General features: G+C 38.8%; 1 protein-coding gene across 1 annotated transcript in view; it reads right to left on the minus strand.

Moving 5' to 3' along the window:
* Positions 1-14999, minus strand: part of LOC111567930 (transmembrane protein 132D-like) — a 37393-nt gene that overhangs the window by 8703 nt on the left and 13691 nt on the right. The window contains exons 4-6 of the mRNA XM_023269309.3: positions 11111-11282; positions 6645-6788; positions 3433-3641 (exon numbers count right to left, since the gene is read on the minus strand). Of these exons, the coding sequence (XP_023125077.3) occupies positions 3433-3641; positions 6645-6788; positions 11111-11282 (525 nt within the window). The remainder of the gene's footprint in view (positions 1-3432; positions 3642-6644; positions 6789-11110; positions 11283-14999) is intronic.

Here is a 14999-nt window from a genome sequence, read left to right on the forward strand (position 1 = left end):
CAGCATTAAAGCACAATCAGTCACATGCTTCTTGCTGAGAGTTAAACAAGAAGACACCACTTTCATTCCCGTTTACTAATTATGAAGCCACAGCCAGCAGGCAGTCAGTGTAGCCTAGCACAAGGACTGTGAGCAGTATACATATTTCATGTTTTGTTTGTTTAATCCGCAAAAACAAGTGTAAAAATTACATTTGCTGAGGTTATTTGCGGTGTTATTTCTTTTCCAAGCACTCCAAGATACAGTCCATTGCATAATTACATTTTTTTTTAACCTTCGGACAGATCCAGCCTGCCTATCTCCCCTTGCCTTCAGTATTTTGCATACAATGATACCACAAAATGATTCAGTTAATCTGCAATGTGACCTGCCGGCCAGCCGAAGCAGAAAAAAAACAGCGAAGAGCTGTGGTTGTTGCTTCTGCAGAGGCACAACACATGCTGAGTGACCTTTTCTTCTAAATGAATTTAAGTTAAATTAACCAGGATCCCACAGCTGAGCGGTTTGTTTGCGGGTGATAGAGGTTAAGCTGTGAACCATCTACAAACCCCTCAGCAATGATCATATAATTATCATACACACAGCTGGTCGGCCACGCGCTGCACCACAGGTGTGCTGCAGGGTTGGCTGATATGTTTCCACACTGCAGGCAGAAAGCTGCTGTCAAGAGCTGCAGCCCAAATAAACATCATTATTATATAGCCGAGGGTCAGAGCTTAACATGTGATGGAAATGCAGCTTGAATTAAATCAGCGTCAATTCAACACCCGACCGCAAAGTAGCTGAATCCGGTTGTTCAACTCATAGAGGTTATCTGTACTGTACAGGAAATAAACAGGTTATATCAATACCTTTGTCTTACATTTGTCCTTGATTTGCTTTAATGACCCTTTAAAATCACAGCTTTTATAGTGATTACAATCCATTTAATGGCATTTTTGCTATTTTTTTTCCCAAATCAAATTTACTGATTTTCAAAAACACTTGAGGACGAAAGTTTCTATGTTTAGTTTCTTCACTGTGGTTCCTCCACTTTTCAATTAGTTCTTCAACAACCCTTGAGCCATGGTGCATTTTATAGGGTTGCCAGGGTGCTAATTAGCATCACTGAGGACTATTATTATAAGTGTTAATTAAACTGTATTACTGTTAACTAATTACAAGTCTTACAGTGCATAAAAAACATGCAGAGTTGAGGATATATCATGAATCCACACAGTTTAAGCAGACTTTAGGAAAAAGGTAAACAGAATTTAAATTTAAAGCAAGATATCAATTTGTGATGTAGAAAATTAGAAGTTTCTCTCCCTCTGACACATACAGTCATGGAAAATAATATTATACTACCCTTGTTTTCTTCAATTTCTTGTTCATTTTAATGCCTGGTACCACAAGAAGCAGGTCAAATAGGACATAAAGTATTATTTAATGAGCTGCAATTTTTGTTGTGTTCATTGTATTCTTCAGGTAATGTACCTTTAGTGGTACCAGGCATTAAAATGAATCAGAAATTGAAGAAAACAAGGGTGGTCTAGTAATTTTTTCCATGACTGTATGTGCACATACAATCTGTCCTACAGAGCAGCATGGCAAAGGAAACTTACTGTGAAGTCTGTACAATCACTGTCAAATATCACATTTCTGACCTTGTGTCTGTGGCTACGTATTGAATGTTTTGGGAAATGACAGCCCATCAGTCGGCTGTCATCACAAGTATTGAGTGGGAAATAATGACTTTACTGTAAGTATTGAGCGAAATCCCACTAACCTTTACCTCCAGGGCAACTGTGGTGCCTCTCCACTGCCCGACCCACTAATACACCCAAGGCACATGTTGTTACCGACCACATGTGCTGTACACAGACAGATATTAGAAACACAGCTCTCAGTAGAGCTCTGAATTTACCTACCAAGTCAAAATCTCTCTGAAACAGTGTCAACAAAATCTAAATATCATCAGTCAGATTTCTTGAAGGACTAAAATCAGCTTTAGATTTGTGCTTGTGAATATCCTGACTGCATAAATCATTAATTGGCCATTTAAGTATGAGAACCCCATTCAAAAACGTGTAAGAAAATGAGAATTTTAACAAATAGGGACGCATGTGATTATTAAAATTATATGAGTTCACTTCTACTGCTTGAATCCGACTTTTGACTTGCAAAACATTCTGCTTAAAAGTTGCGGATAGGGCCTTAAAAACTTCCGTTGACACTTCTGACTTTACAAAGAGCATTAAATGGACGCTACATATTTTTGGCAAGCTATAGCCTATTCTAATATCAACTAAGATTAAGACTAAAGTCCGGATTTGGCCTTCTGTGATGTTCAATAAACACTCAGCTCATTCTCATGTTATCTCGGTCAATATAGAATTGCAGGACTTTTTGTATCATAGTTGACAGGTATCATAGTTGACATTTTTGCTGTTTTCAGGCCTAAAATCAACATGGCTGCCTATAACCAAACATCACATGGCATTTTTACAGAAAGATTCTTCTAAATATTATATATACAATTGAGTACAATTAAAATTGAAAGTTATTTCTAAAGATATTGTAGTAAACCTGTTGACATGCCATAAATCCACACTTGACTCACACACTACTTTATGTTAAATAACTCAGAAAGCCTTGGAGTCTGGCCAGTCTATTCTTCAGGAGGAAATGACATCATATGGAGCAGGTCATGTGATCTGGAATTAACACACTTCCTTGAGAGGTGTTTTTGTAATGGGGAACTTAGTGGAAAGTGATTTCTGGGACACAGATACAATTAGTTATTTTCCATATAAAATTTGATATATTGCCAAGACAGAAATATCTGTCATGATTATCTCAATAAAAAGAACACAATCAAAACTATTTCTGAATCAGCTCATTTTAATATAGTTTAGCTAATTAGAAGGTGGTTGTTATTAAATTCGGACGGTTATTTAGTTGACATTTTAGCGATATCCAGTCATTTTTTATAGTAAGTGATTGTTTCCGTGATAAATAATTCTGGAATTTGTAAATACATGATCATAATGAACATAAAAAACATTAGTTTTTTTACTTTTAATAAAAATGTATGCAGGGTATATCCTATGGACTTCAGAAGTCCCTCATTTATATATTGACCCATCTGTAGTATCTGTCATTGATAAAAAGCCTAACGCTGCTCCTGTTCAATAATGAGCATAAACAAAAGCTTAATGATATTGTAGTTTTAAAAAAAAACATTGACTTTGCACTAATGTTGCTCTAATCAGATGTTTTCCCAATTATATCTCCCGCTATAATGCAGCTGACCTAAACAGTACAACAGCACTGCACTTCTGTCCCAATTAATACTGTGAACCTTCAGAATGTTTTCTTTTGCATCCTCGTGTAATCAAGCTAACAGGACCTCAAGCAACAGAGGATGTACAGCAGCTGGTCAGGCCTCACCTCCTGTTGCCGGTAGTAACAGGAACTCTCCAGCCTTTGATCTGGCTGAGCTCGGGGTCGTCCACATCGACGAACAAGGGCAGGCGGGGCATCCATACACTCATCTCCAGCTGGGCGCTCAAGAAACCGTAAGTGAAGTTGAGCATCACCTTGCTTTTCCCTCGCGTCTCTTTACCATTTACATACACAAAGTTGCAGCGCTCTGACACCTGGCAGGACGGGAGAGAAAAAACAGGAAGAAAAAAGGTGGGTGAACGGCTCAAAAATGATATACTGGTTTGAATCTGGACCAAAAAACTGAGAGACCGTCCCCCGTTTTTTCCCATCAGTCTCTTGAAATATCTTCATTTTAGGTGACAAACTAATAGTAAAACATTGACCTGACAATTAGGACCAAACGGATGAATAATGACAGGAGATGTGGAAAAGATGCACCAATTCTATGCACCAATAACTAAAATCACACACACACACACAACTAAAAGACATTTCTTTTTTTATTTTATATTAAATTCAAAGTCTGTCCAGGGAATCGCAGCATGTTTGTGTTTATGTCATGTAAATTCACGACTGTGGTCTCTCTGAAACGGTCACCGAATGTAAATTAGCTGTGCCTCAGGACCGCTCCTGTAGCGCCGTACTGTAGGTGGGAGAGCTGCAGTCCCCCACCGGCGAAAGCAATGAGGTGAGACACAGCAGTCGGTGTGTTTTATTTAAGATTGGAGGCCTATCTCCACTGCCGCCTCACTTATCTTAACAAACCAGTGGCTCCACAGAGGTAATTGGAGAGCACTAGACGGGAGAATAGAGTGTAGCACTGGAAAGAAGGGGAGGTGAAAAGAGGGAGGTGGAAAAAGCGAAGGAAGGGGGAGGAATGACTTCTGAGGTAAGTGAGGTTGAACTCCGCTGGAAATGTTGACGAAGGCCAGTGCCTGAAGACCTTTTCCCATCATGCTGACTGGTCCACACCAAAGACTCTGATGTCTTGTGCAGCTCTCCACCACAACTACACTGTAAGGTCAGCAGCTGCTCCACAAATAGCCTCTTTAAGCACTCTCTTGTTTGGCAGAATGATGAAACAGGTTGGAAAAAACACTTCTTTTTTTTAACTGGCAATCTTTATCTTGCAGTTATATTTTTTCCATTGCATTAGCTTGGCATTTCCTCCCAGTCTACAAGCATCCGCTGTGGATGGAGCAATGCTGCATCTTAAAACACCTGTTGCTAATAGCAGCGGTTTTGCGTGTTTCAGCCTATCAAGCGTACTTTACATCACAGCTAGTTTATCAGCCGTTCCCAGCCTCTGTTGTTCTCCATTCATTGCTGTTCAATATGAAAATCAGCAGGATGGCAGAACATGTTTGGAATATGTAATCCATAAACATCAGAACTCTGTAAATTGTTGCCAAAGTAATATTAATAACAGAAAATACGGTGCAGAGTTTTGCAGGGCTTGACGTTTGAGCAAGAACTAAAAGAAAAACAGCAATTAAAGACCCCCACACAAATGTATATTCATATATATAAAGTTATAGTTAAATATTAAGGTAAAAAAAAATAGATATAAAGCAGAATCTGTACAACTAGTTTTCTAAATTCTGTTTGAAGAGGCGCATCTATACGCTACAAACAGAAAATAAAGTTGCAGGAGTTTGGTAACTGATAGAACTGAACCAGAGGGCAATGGATGCATGAAGAAGCTGGAAAAATGAAGCAAAACATTCAGAACTTCAGACGTTTCCAAATCCATCCATTATCTATACACCACTTCATCCTCATTAGGGTCACGGGGGGTCTGGAGTCTATTCCAGCTGACTGAAGGTGAAGGCAGTGGACACCTGGACAGGTAACAGTCTATCATAGGACTACATATAGAGAGAAACAGTCACACTCACATTTTTAAACAAGAAGATGCTCTACAGCTACGTGGCTGTGTGTGACATTTCTTGAAGTTTAAATTAATTCGGATGGTTGCTGGAAACCAGCACAAACTTCACTACTTAAAATATAAAGTGAACATGGTATGCAGTTGAACCTACAACAATTTATTGGAATACAGGTCAAAAGGTCATAAAATTAGGATTGGTAGTTCTTGTGTAATCTTGTTGTCAGACAGACGCATTTCTGCTGCTTTAAAGAGTTTAAACTTGCAAACACCCCTATTTCTTTAACTTTTCTTCAAAGCATGTACAATGAGTCTTTTGTTAGCGTGTTGCTAAATCTAAAAGTTTGTGTGCTGCACATGAATGAACCCCTAATAAAGCTTCAGCCTGTGGCAGTTATAGCATTAAAGAAAGAATCTGTTCTTTCAAGCTTTATATTCACCTGGCTTGTGGCTTTGCACTAAAAAGGGGTCAGAGACTGCAGGAAGCATAAGAGACCATTCAGAGACACAATAATAACTGGATTATGTTCCTCTACTGATACAGAAAATCATTACAAACACACTCTCCCTCTTTTTGGCTCTTTTCTCACTCTCTTAAGCTTACACACTTAAACACATTGACTTAGACTCACGAAGCCAGTGGCTGGCATGCCGTCTAATGGAAAATAATATAATTCCCTTTCTTCTTCGCTGCTTTCTCCGTCACCCTCTTTCTCTGTCTCTGCTCCTGCTGTCCTAGTAACACGGATCCATTGCACAAAGGTCAAATCTCTGTGCTTACGGACTGAGTGGTGGGATCATAAGCTCAGTCCCTAATGCCACATTTGAAGAAGCTGCTTTTATCCATAGCACTCCGCTACACAGACTAGAGCTGGACCTGTTGAGTGTGGTGGCACAGTGACAGCGGATGTCTAAGAGGCAGAATGAATCACAAATGAATGACTTCTTTCAATGTGTCCAAATTCAGATGAATCAGCCGTCAATCATCCTGCAGACTTTGTGTGCAAATTAGGGCTGAATTCCATTCAGTTTGAACTGGCATCAAATAAACATGAAACAACAGCTACTGCTGCAGTAGTTTTTTTTCTTATACTGCATAAAAGTTAATTTCATTTGTTTAAAACACATTATATTATTTATACATGATGTCAAGCATGAACACACAGTGAATGCTGTGTATTCAGAGTGTAATCACGACTCCTACATCTACTGCGGTGTTTCAGATTAGTTTTTTCATATTGCGCAGACATAAGGCGAATACATTTACAAGCAGCATGAAAAGGATTACAACAATCCAGGTTGTAGGCCGGCAGCTTTCATTACTTACCTTGAGCACATCCTCCTCTGTGGACCTGCAGCTGGTATAGTTGGTGACATCGGTGACTGAGCCGTTGGCCTCGACAGCCAGAGTTTTCACCGGCACCGAAACCATTTTACCCGTCAACACGGCGGTATTCAACACATCAGTGTTCTGTGTACAAAGACAGGCAGACAAAGAGCAGTCAGTGCATTGTCACCGGTTTATTTTCAGCTGCTTTGAGGAACATTTGCTAAATCCTTAAGTAGAATAAGACACATTTGCAGGGGTATAGTTTGGAGACCATCTGCAGCTGGATGTCAACTGCAAGATTGGATAAGAAAATTATACATTTCCCTTAAGATGAGTGTCTGCTCTAACTTTCAGTCTCTCAACACAGCAGCTGCAGCAGCACACACACTGGGCAAGTTTCATCAACAATCTCCAGCCTTGAGTCTTTTTAGGAGTATTTATTTTTGAGCATTTCTCTGTTATTTTGCTTCTGTATTTTAAGGCGACAGTCTACAGCAGACCTGGGCAGTGTACGGCCACATCTGGCCCGATGGCTGACTCTGACTGGCCCACATGAAGTCACTGGCAAATTAAAAGTCAATGCAAATATTTATCATATCACATCCACTACAGATATTCAACCTGACTTCAGTGCATTTGCTCAAGACCAAAAACAGGCCAGATTTCTCTCACTGAACAACTCAAGAACTGAGGTAATGCAAACAAACAAAGCTGGATGCATTCATTGCTTTTTCATGTAAAGTTAATGCAGTTTTGCACATTGTGATTCTTCTAAAATATTATATATACAATTGAGTGAAATTGATATATAAAGTTATATGTAAACATATTGTAGTAAACCTGTTGACACTTGACTCACACAGTACTTTATAATAAATAACTCAGGAGGAAATGACATCATGTGGAGCAGGTCATGTGATCTGGAATTAACACACTTCCTTTGTAATGGGGAACTTAGTTGAAAGTGATTTCTGGGACACAGTCACAATTTGCTATTTTCCATATAAAATTTGATATATTGCCAAGAAACAAATATCTGTCATGATTATCTCAACTTAATAAAAAGTACGGAATCAAAACTCATTTTATTATTGTTTAGCTAATTAGAAGTTGGTTGTTATTAAATTCAGACGGTTATTTAGTTGACATTTTAGTGATATCCAGTCAATTTCTATTAATAAGTGATTGTTTCCATAATAAATAATTATGGAATTTGTAAAGACATGACCATAATGAACATAATTTTTTTTTTTCACTTTTAATAAAAATGTATGCAAGATATATCCCATGGACTTCAAAAGTCCCTCAATTATATATTGATCCATTCATTGTATCATTGTGTTGTTTCATTTACTGTTTTTATAGAGACATATATTGAGCAGAGCTGTAAGTGTATTGCTCTGGCCTTTAACAACTCTCAAAGTTTGTCATGTGGCCCCATAGGAAGATTAATTACCCACCCCTGGTCTAGAGAGAGACAATACAACAGGCAGAGAAGAGGGTTATATGTAACTAAAGTCCTCCAGCAATGAATCGCATGCAGCTATATGGCATGCATCTTAACCATCCAGCCGCCAGACATCCCCTGGTAATATTTAATGCTCAGTTCCTCGATGCACAGAGTGTTTTGCTGCCTTTAAGAGGAGCTGCTGCTTCACCTGATCCCATAGATATCCTGTAACTGAGCTAAGATATAGGTTAACTGTAGGTCATGACATGTTAATTCCCACAGCTGTCACACTCACAGCTGGTTGATCAAATCCTTCTTTAGTTCTGTGAATTTCACACAAATAGAAAACGCAACCAGATCAAAATTTTTGTGACAGAACCATACAAAACTGCATTTATAGCTTCTTATTCCAAATTTGTGATTAAAAACATATTTTATGTTTCATTTTAACAATAAATGCAGTAAAAAGTCGATGTGATTAATTCACATCCTGGGCGAAACAATTATTTGGAGACTTTCACAAAAGATTTTACTCTTCAGGGAGAATTTTAGCTGATTTCTACCTGCTGTATTTCACTTTAATGTTGTGCCTCTGAGTTTCATGTTAATTTTACATTTAAGATTTGGGTAAAAATACTCAGTAGGCGGCGATTACGATAAGCTCCCTGCAGTTTTTCCATATAGGGCTGATTTTTGCATGAATCATTAAAATGCAATTTTTGGAGGGTTTATTTGCATGGATAGGGTAGTGAGGGTGAAAATAGAAAAAAAAGAAGATTTTTGACTCAGTTGGTATCATGCATGAGAAACTGGTGTTAAAATCCTGCTGGACTCACATTACATACTAGAGCCATCACTATTTGTATGGGAGCTTAATGACAGGCAGAGAGGAAGACTAACAGAGATTAAAACACCAAAAATCATTTAAATCCCACTTTAAGCGCTCAAACTGGACAGATGTGCTAAAAGCTGAAGCCAATGTCACACTGATGTTAATAAAGGTTTGTCTCAGTAACACACAGACACCTGGATGAAAAGAAGTCCTCCAGTGTGTTGTATTATCCATAGATCAGCACTTCTACTCACACTAACACCTAAACCTGATTACGTTTGTAATCTCCCAATCCATTTTCTCCACCTTGTACTGAACATCTTTGTAAGCGCTGAGCAGCCGCTAAGCTCTTACTCATCCTGTAACTTGCCCTCAAGCCCGATGTAGCTCTAATTTTACACTTTAACTCCTTCTTCAGCATGGATTTGCGACTACATTCCAGTTTATAAGATCTTTGAAAATGTCTTTTTAAAGGTGCCGGCGGTATGTAAGAAGCTTTGGGTGATCAGTGTTTCTTTTTTTTCCCCTTTCTTTTTATTATTTTTTTCCCGACTCATACTTGTGAACTAAAGTACCAGGCGGCGCTCGGCAGATGTTCACTGGCAGCTTCACATTCTGAACTCTGTGGGCTTGACAGCTGCTGACCGCAATTCCAAAAGGACATGCTCCAGTTCAGGCTACAACACTGACCAAACATAAGCCACTGGATCAGGGGGAAGCAGGAAATCAGAAAGCAATACCAGCACGATGCCAGTGAAAGATCGCGACGGCCGATGTTTCCACAGGCTCTGAAATAATCTGGTTTGCAGTGATCAAGTTTGGGTCAAGTAGTTCAGCTTTAGCTTAAATCTGCTTCAAAACATTGCTTTAATTGTATGGTAAACTTTGGAATTGTTTGTTCATTAACTGTATAATTTTCTTGTTCATTCAGTGACCCTGACAGATAAATCCTTCATTGGTTTGTAGGTAAGCAAGAGAAACGCTACTGTAACTCTGAAAAATATTGCAAATCCTGCACAGAAAATCAAACACGCAGCCTTCTTTGACGTCAATTCAATAATCCTTATAATAACTGTAACCGTTCTGATACACGCTATGACGTTACATGAGCTCTTTTTCCTGAAGCTTTCTGTCTGTTCCTGTGGTCTTCATTCCCGAACGGTTGTAATATTTGTTTTTCTATGAGAAAGGAGCCGCAGCCCCCTCATCAAACAGGCCTGTTCACTGCGCTGTAACGCTGCGAAAAAGGATTTTTCCTCATGTGAATCCTGTAAGTGACTGAGATGAAACATATTTGCTCCCAAATGGCTGTTTGATTCATGTTGACTATCATACCATGAAATAGACTAGTGAATCTCCCGTCAAGGTCAGATATGGATCCACACTCTAACTTCTGGCCATTTTTTTCTCTAGAAATGATCGATGACAAAAATGATTTACTCGACAACATTAAACTATGTTTTATTTTTCTCCTAAAACCAAAATACAATTGATGAACTTTATCATTCATGTAAGCCGACTTTCTAAGGACTTCCAGATTTAGCTCTTTCTATATCATTATAGTACAATAGGATGCTGCTAATTAAAATGCTAATTACTGAGTGAACAGAATGTCACAAATCAGCATACATTTCTTTAATAAGGCTGGTGACTTCGAATGCTCTCGAATGGTAGGAAAAAAAGGCTGCAGTATCTGTGTATATAAGTCCAACAAATGTGGCATTTTCCCTTCAGCCTAGAATGCACTATTTTGTGATGTTTTAACAGCTGCTTATTTATGACGCAAACTCCCAGGTGATCCCATCTCATCTTGCTTATTCATCAGGAAGTTAAGTATATGAAACTGCCTTTTTATTGAGGCAATGAATAGCAACTTTACTGAGTCAGACTGAGCCAGTTGGAGAAAGTTGTTTGCCCTGATGTTCCCCTACGACAAAGCCAAGTGACCTGGCATGCAGCCTTATCTGGAGCCTCTCTCCGTCTTTTAAAACCCCCTCTTTCTTCAATTAACAGGATTAATAAGAGTATAATAGATAGAACGAATCATTTACCCTGCAGCCTGGAAGCAAAGCAGTGTTTGTAAATCATAATAATAGGAAAAAAAAACATTTACACAAATGATATATATAGATGCAAATGACAAAATATCATTCAAATATATAGACTGTGTATGTTTCTCACCATCACCAGTGGCGCCAGTCCCACATAGTCTTTCTGGGTGGTGTGGATTCGCATTATGCCCACATCCTTGACATTCCCAGGCAGCTCCAAACGCCAGGAGATGGTGTGACTCTCAGCCTGCTCTGAAACTTCTTTTGGTACAAAATCCAGCTGTAAAACTTCAAGAAGACCCCTGTTTGGAGATAGAAGTTGCAATTGCAACATGGTTAGAGAAGTTAAAGCAAGTCAAGGTGCATTGTGCTCAACTCGCATCACCTGTTTTATCAGGTTACTTAGTCAACGAATTGGTTGACAGGTGTTACTTGCACCATAAAATCCTTATGCATATAAAGGTATAAATTTCGCTTAATTAATTACAGAAAAAATAATGCGCTAAAAAAAATAAAGCATTTAATCGCACCTTTCTCAGTTCCCTAATTTCTGGCACATCGTTAACACTGATGCACACTCCAGCCCGGCAGGTAATGCACCTAGAGTTTGCCAGTGCGAAGAAGATGCACAGGTAGCACTGTAGTGGATCACTAGCTGGTCACATGACAGCGCTTTAGCTTTTAGCTTCAGTCCAGTAGAAGCGTCGGACCAACCAGGCGGCTCGGCCACAAATTTCCCTTTTATTACACAAACATTTCAGCAAAAAATATTTCTGAAAGCATTTGAGGCGAGAAATAAGCTGTTGAATCTGTTCTTGTTTTAGTTCAACAATAGCTATTTTAGACATTTAACAAATATTTTCGCTGCCTGCACCAAATTTGTATAAAGTAGGAGTCAAGTCTACTTCATGCAAATGAGCTCCAGGGAGACGCACCGGAACGCAGCTCAAACCGCGCTGCAACGCAACCAGCATGCAGTGCGGTGCGTTTCACATAGACAATGAATGGGATGCAACAAATTGACGATCCTGTGGCCACATTAGCTACGACAGTCCTGGTACCAGCAAAGTGTGTAGCCATCCCATAATAGACCACTTTTCAAGACACTGAAAGTGCTTGAGTTTACAAAAAGTCTTAAAATGTTGAATATAATTGCTGTGATTGCACTTTGAGTTTGCAGTAATCTGTGAATGTAGCAGACAGATGAAAAATGCAGATAAATAGAAATGAAACAAACATTTTTGTTGTTTAAGTTCACGTAGATGTCTATTCATCGATTCAAGCATCAACCAAACTTTATTTGAACTGAAAAAATTTTGCTTATTGTGTCAAATATTGCTATTTCATAAAAATGTGATCAATCGTGATTAATTAATCACAAAGCCTCTAATTAATGTGATTAATTTCTTTAATCACGTCCCACTGCTAATATATAGCAACAGAGACAGATATTTCCTCACAAAGGTATTTCAATATATCAGGTGCAAAAGGAGCTGAGGTGGTCTGTGGTGTTCCTTTTGAGAAAAGATGTTTTAAATAATGACAAAAGAAAGCCTGGGCAAATTAAAAAGACAGAAGTTATCCTGGAAATTGGAACAAAGAAAAAATTACCTGTAAAGCTCGACAAAAGTACAGACAATACACAAGAGTCTCATTTCAGCATCAGCAGATGGAAGAATGAGGCGACAGTGTGGAGGAGACATTAAGTGAGCTGACAGAGACTTCAGCCAAGTATTCTGGTCAAAGGATTGTCAAAGAAGTGGCATGCGATGTTATTTGATGCTGCAGAGTGTGTAGGCATACCTGTCAGCGCGAGCAGATCAAAGGGAAAACAGAGCAGGATATGAATGGAGCTGTGGCACTTTGAAGTGCAGCAAACTTTGCATAGAGCAAAACAATAAACCTCTATGTAGCTGAAACTTGCATCTAAAAAGGGGTCAGACGTGTTGAAGGCAGCAGCAGCAAGGACACACAAAACCATGGATGCCTCTATAGACATATGAGATGTTCATGCTCGATCAAAAGGAGCCCAAGGACTGATCGCTGCGCAGGAATGAATAAAGAGCGACGTGAAAGAGGCCATTATGAGGTGACTTGTGACATTCTAGGTCGCAAATGAAAAGTAACAAGTAAAAAAAAAAAAAGTAAAGCACTCTTCTCCCCTTTCTGTTTTTGGTTGTGTTAGACAAATGTTCTATAGCTGATGCTCCAGGCAGTAGACTCAAAATTCATTAAAGCTATTTAGTGGGGCTTATGTAACCTCTTCCAGTGAATGTCTGTTTCCGTCTCTGACTGCCAGACAGATTCTCTTGAGCTTCTCACAGAATATGATAGTTCATGAAAGTTTGTCAACTAAAACAATAACGATCAAACTAACTTAGCAGTTTTACTAAATAAAAAATTGGACATTTCTGGAAATAATCTTATTATCTTTCTTCATAAGAGTTAAGCCCTTTTTCGATATGAGGTGTTTAATATTACAGGCTTCATCAATCTGCTAAAGTGCACTCTGTCACTTAGTCAGTTTTATGTTAATGTTCCTACACAGTGTAACTTGCTGTTAGATCCTGACTTGGGAGTGTTAAAAATTATAAATATTTATTGATGTTAGCGGCACTGTTGTTGTAACTGTTAGGTTGTTCCATGTGCATAAATGTATGTAGTTCTCTTACTTTGGAGATGCTTATATGCATCCCGATACTGTCTCATACTGCAGGTATTTAAAAAAAAACTGAGAAAACACTTAAAAACAGCTGGAAGCAAAAGCTGAACTTCAGCTGAAGGAATAATTACTCACCGTCCTCTTTTTGGGGTATTTCCTTGCAACTGTTAGTGGAAAACATCCCAGAAAATCAACTGCAGTCACCATAAATCAAGTTGTAGAACCTATAGATCACAAATTATCCTACACGTTATCACTCTTGACCCCTGTTCCTATTTGCTTCTCCCAATCCGGGTCCATAAACACGTTTAGGCCATCTGTCCCTAATGTGACCCTGAGAAAGGTTGATGCTGTTGGTAATGATTAGATACTGTCCAGCTGGCGTTCTTGAGCAGACAAGTTTTCTCCATATTGGGTCGTAATCTAAATATGGCATTCCTCCCAACTCCTTATATACCCAAGGTTGAAGAGAATCCTCAGAATTGATGCTGGCAATGCTCACATGAATGTGCTGCTTTGTTGTATCTCTTCTCCTGATGTCAGTAAACCTTATTCTCAACAGTCTCCAGAGTGTCTGTGAGTCTGCCTCCTCATTCGAATTCCCTAACATTTGTTATCCCAATGCGGTCAGTCACTGTTTTCATTGCAGCAGTTCTAGTTTTTAAAGACGTATCTGTTTGTAGCCTAACAGATTCAAAATTGCAAAGCAAAGTAAATGAGAAAGCTATCTTTTGTGCTCTTTGGGATGTTTTTGTTCCAAATAAAATCACAGAAATGTTTAAAAAGCCTCTCCCCAAATCACTTTGCACAGCTGGAAGCACCATCTCTTGTGTATATCTATCCATTAATGGTAACTGGGTGCAGTTTGGACTTGTTGAAAATGATACGGTAATGTTTCTAGGTCTGACCTGGTAAGATTGCTGCTGCAATTTATGTGGCAAAGAGACCAGAGAATTCATTCACACATGAAGCCGACATGTTCAGATGGCTTTAGATTAACGAAGAGGAGTGCATGTCTGAAAGGGGCTTTAGATGACAAGATGATCAGTATGATCTAGTGGCATGCTAATTTAGATTAACATAAATAGTGGAAATTGGAAGGAACTAGCCAGCCTGGCCAAAAAAAAACGTTTGGCACATAAATATTAATTGGAATTTTTACACTTTTGTACAGATTAAAAACATACAATGTGCTGGTAAGTTGATTTTATTTCCTGCAGATAGAGGCAGGATAGTTGCTTCCAGCCTATTTTCAGGCCCTCCGAAATGTCAAACCTCCATAGAGGTTTTGATCTATTATATAATAAGGCAAAAGTAGAAAAAAAATAAAGTAATTCTACCTGAACAGGACGTGTGT

Source organism: Amphiprion ocellaris, chromosome 17 (assembly GCF_022539595.1).
Source record: "Amphiprion ocellaris isolate individual 3 ecotype Okinawa chromosome 17, ASM2253959v1, whole genome shotgun sequence".
NCBI classification, from domain to species: Eukaryota; Metazoa; Chordata; class Actinopteri; family Pomacentridae; genus Amphiprion; species Amphiprion ocellaris.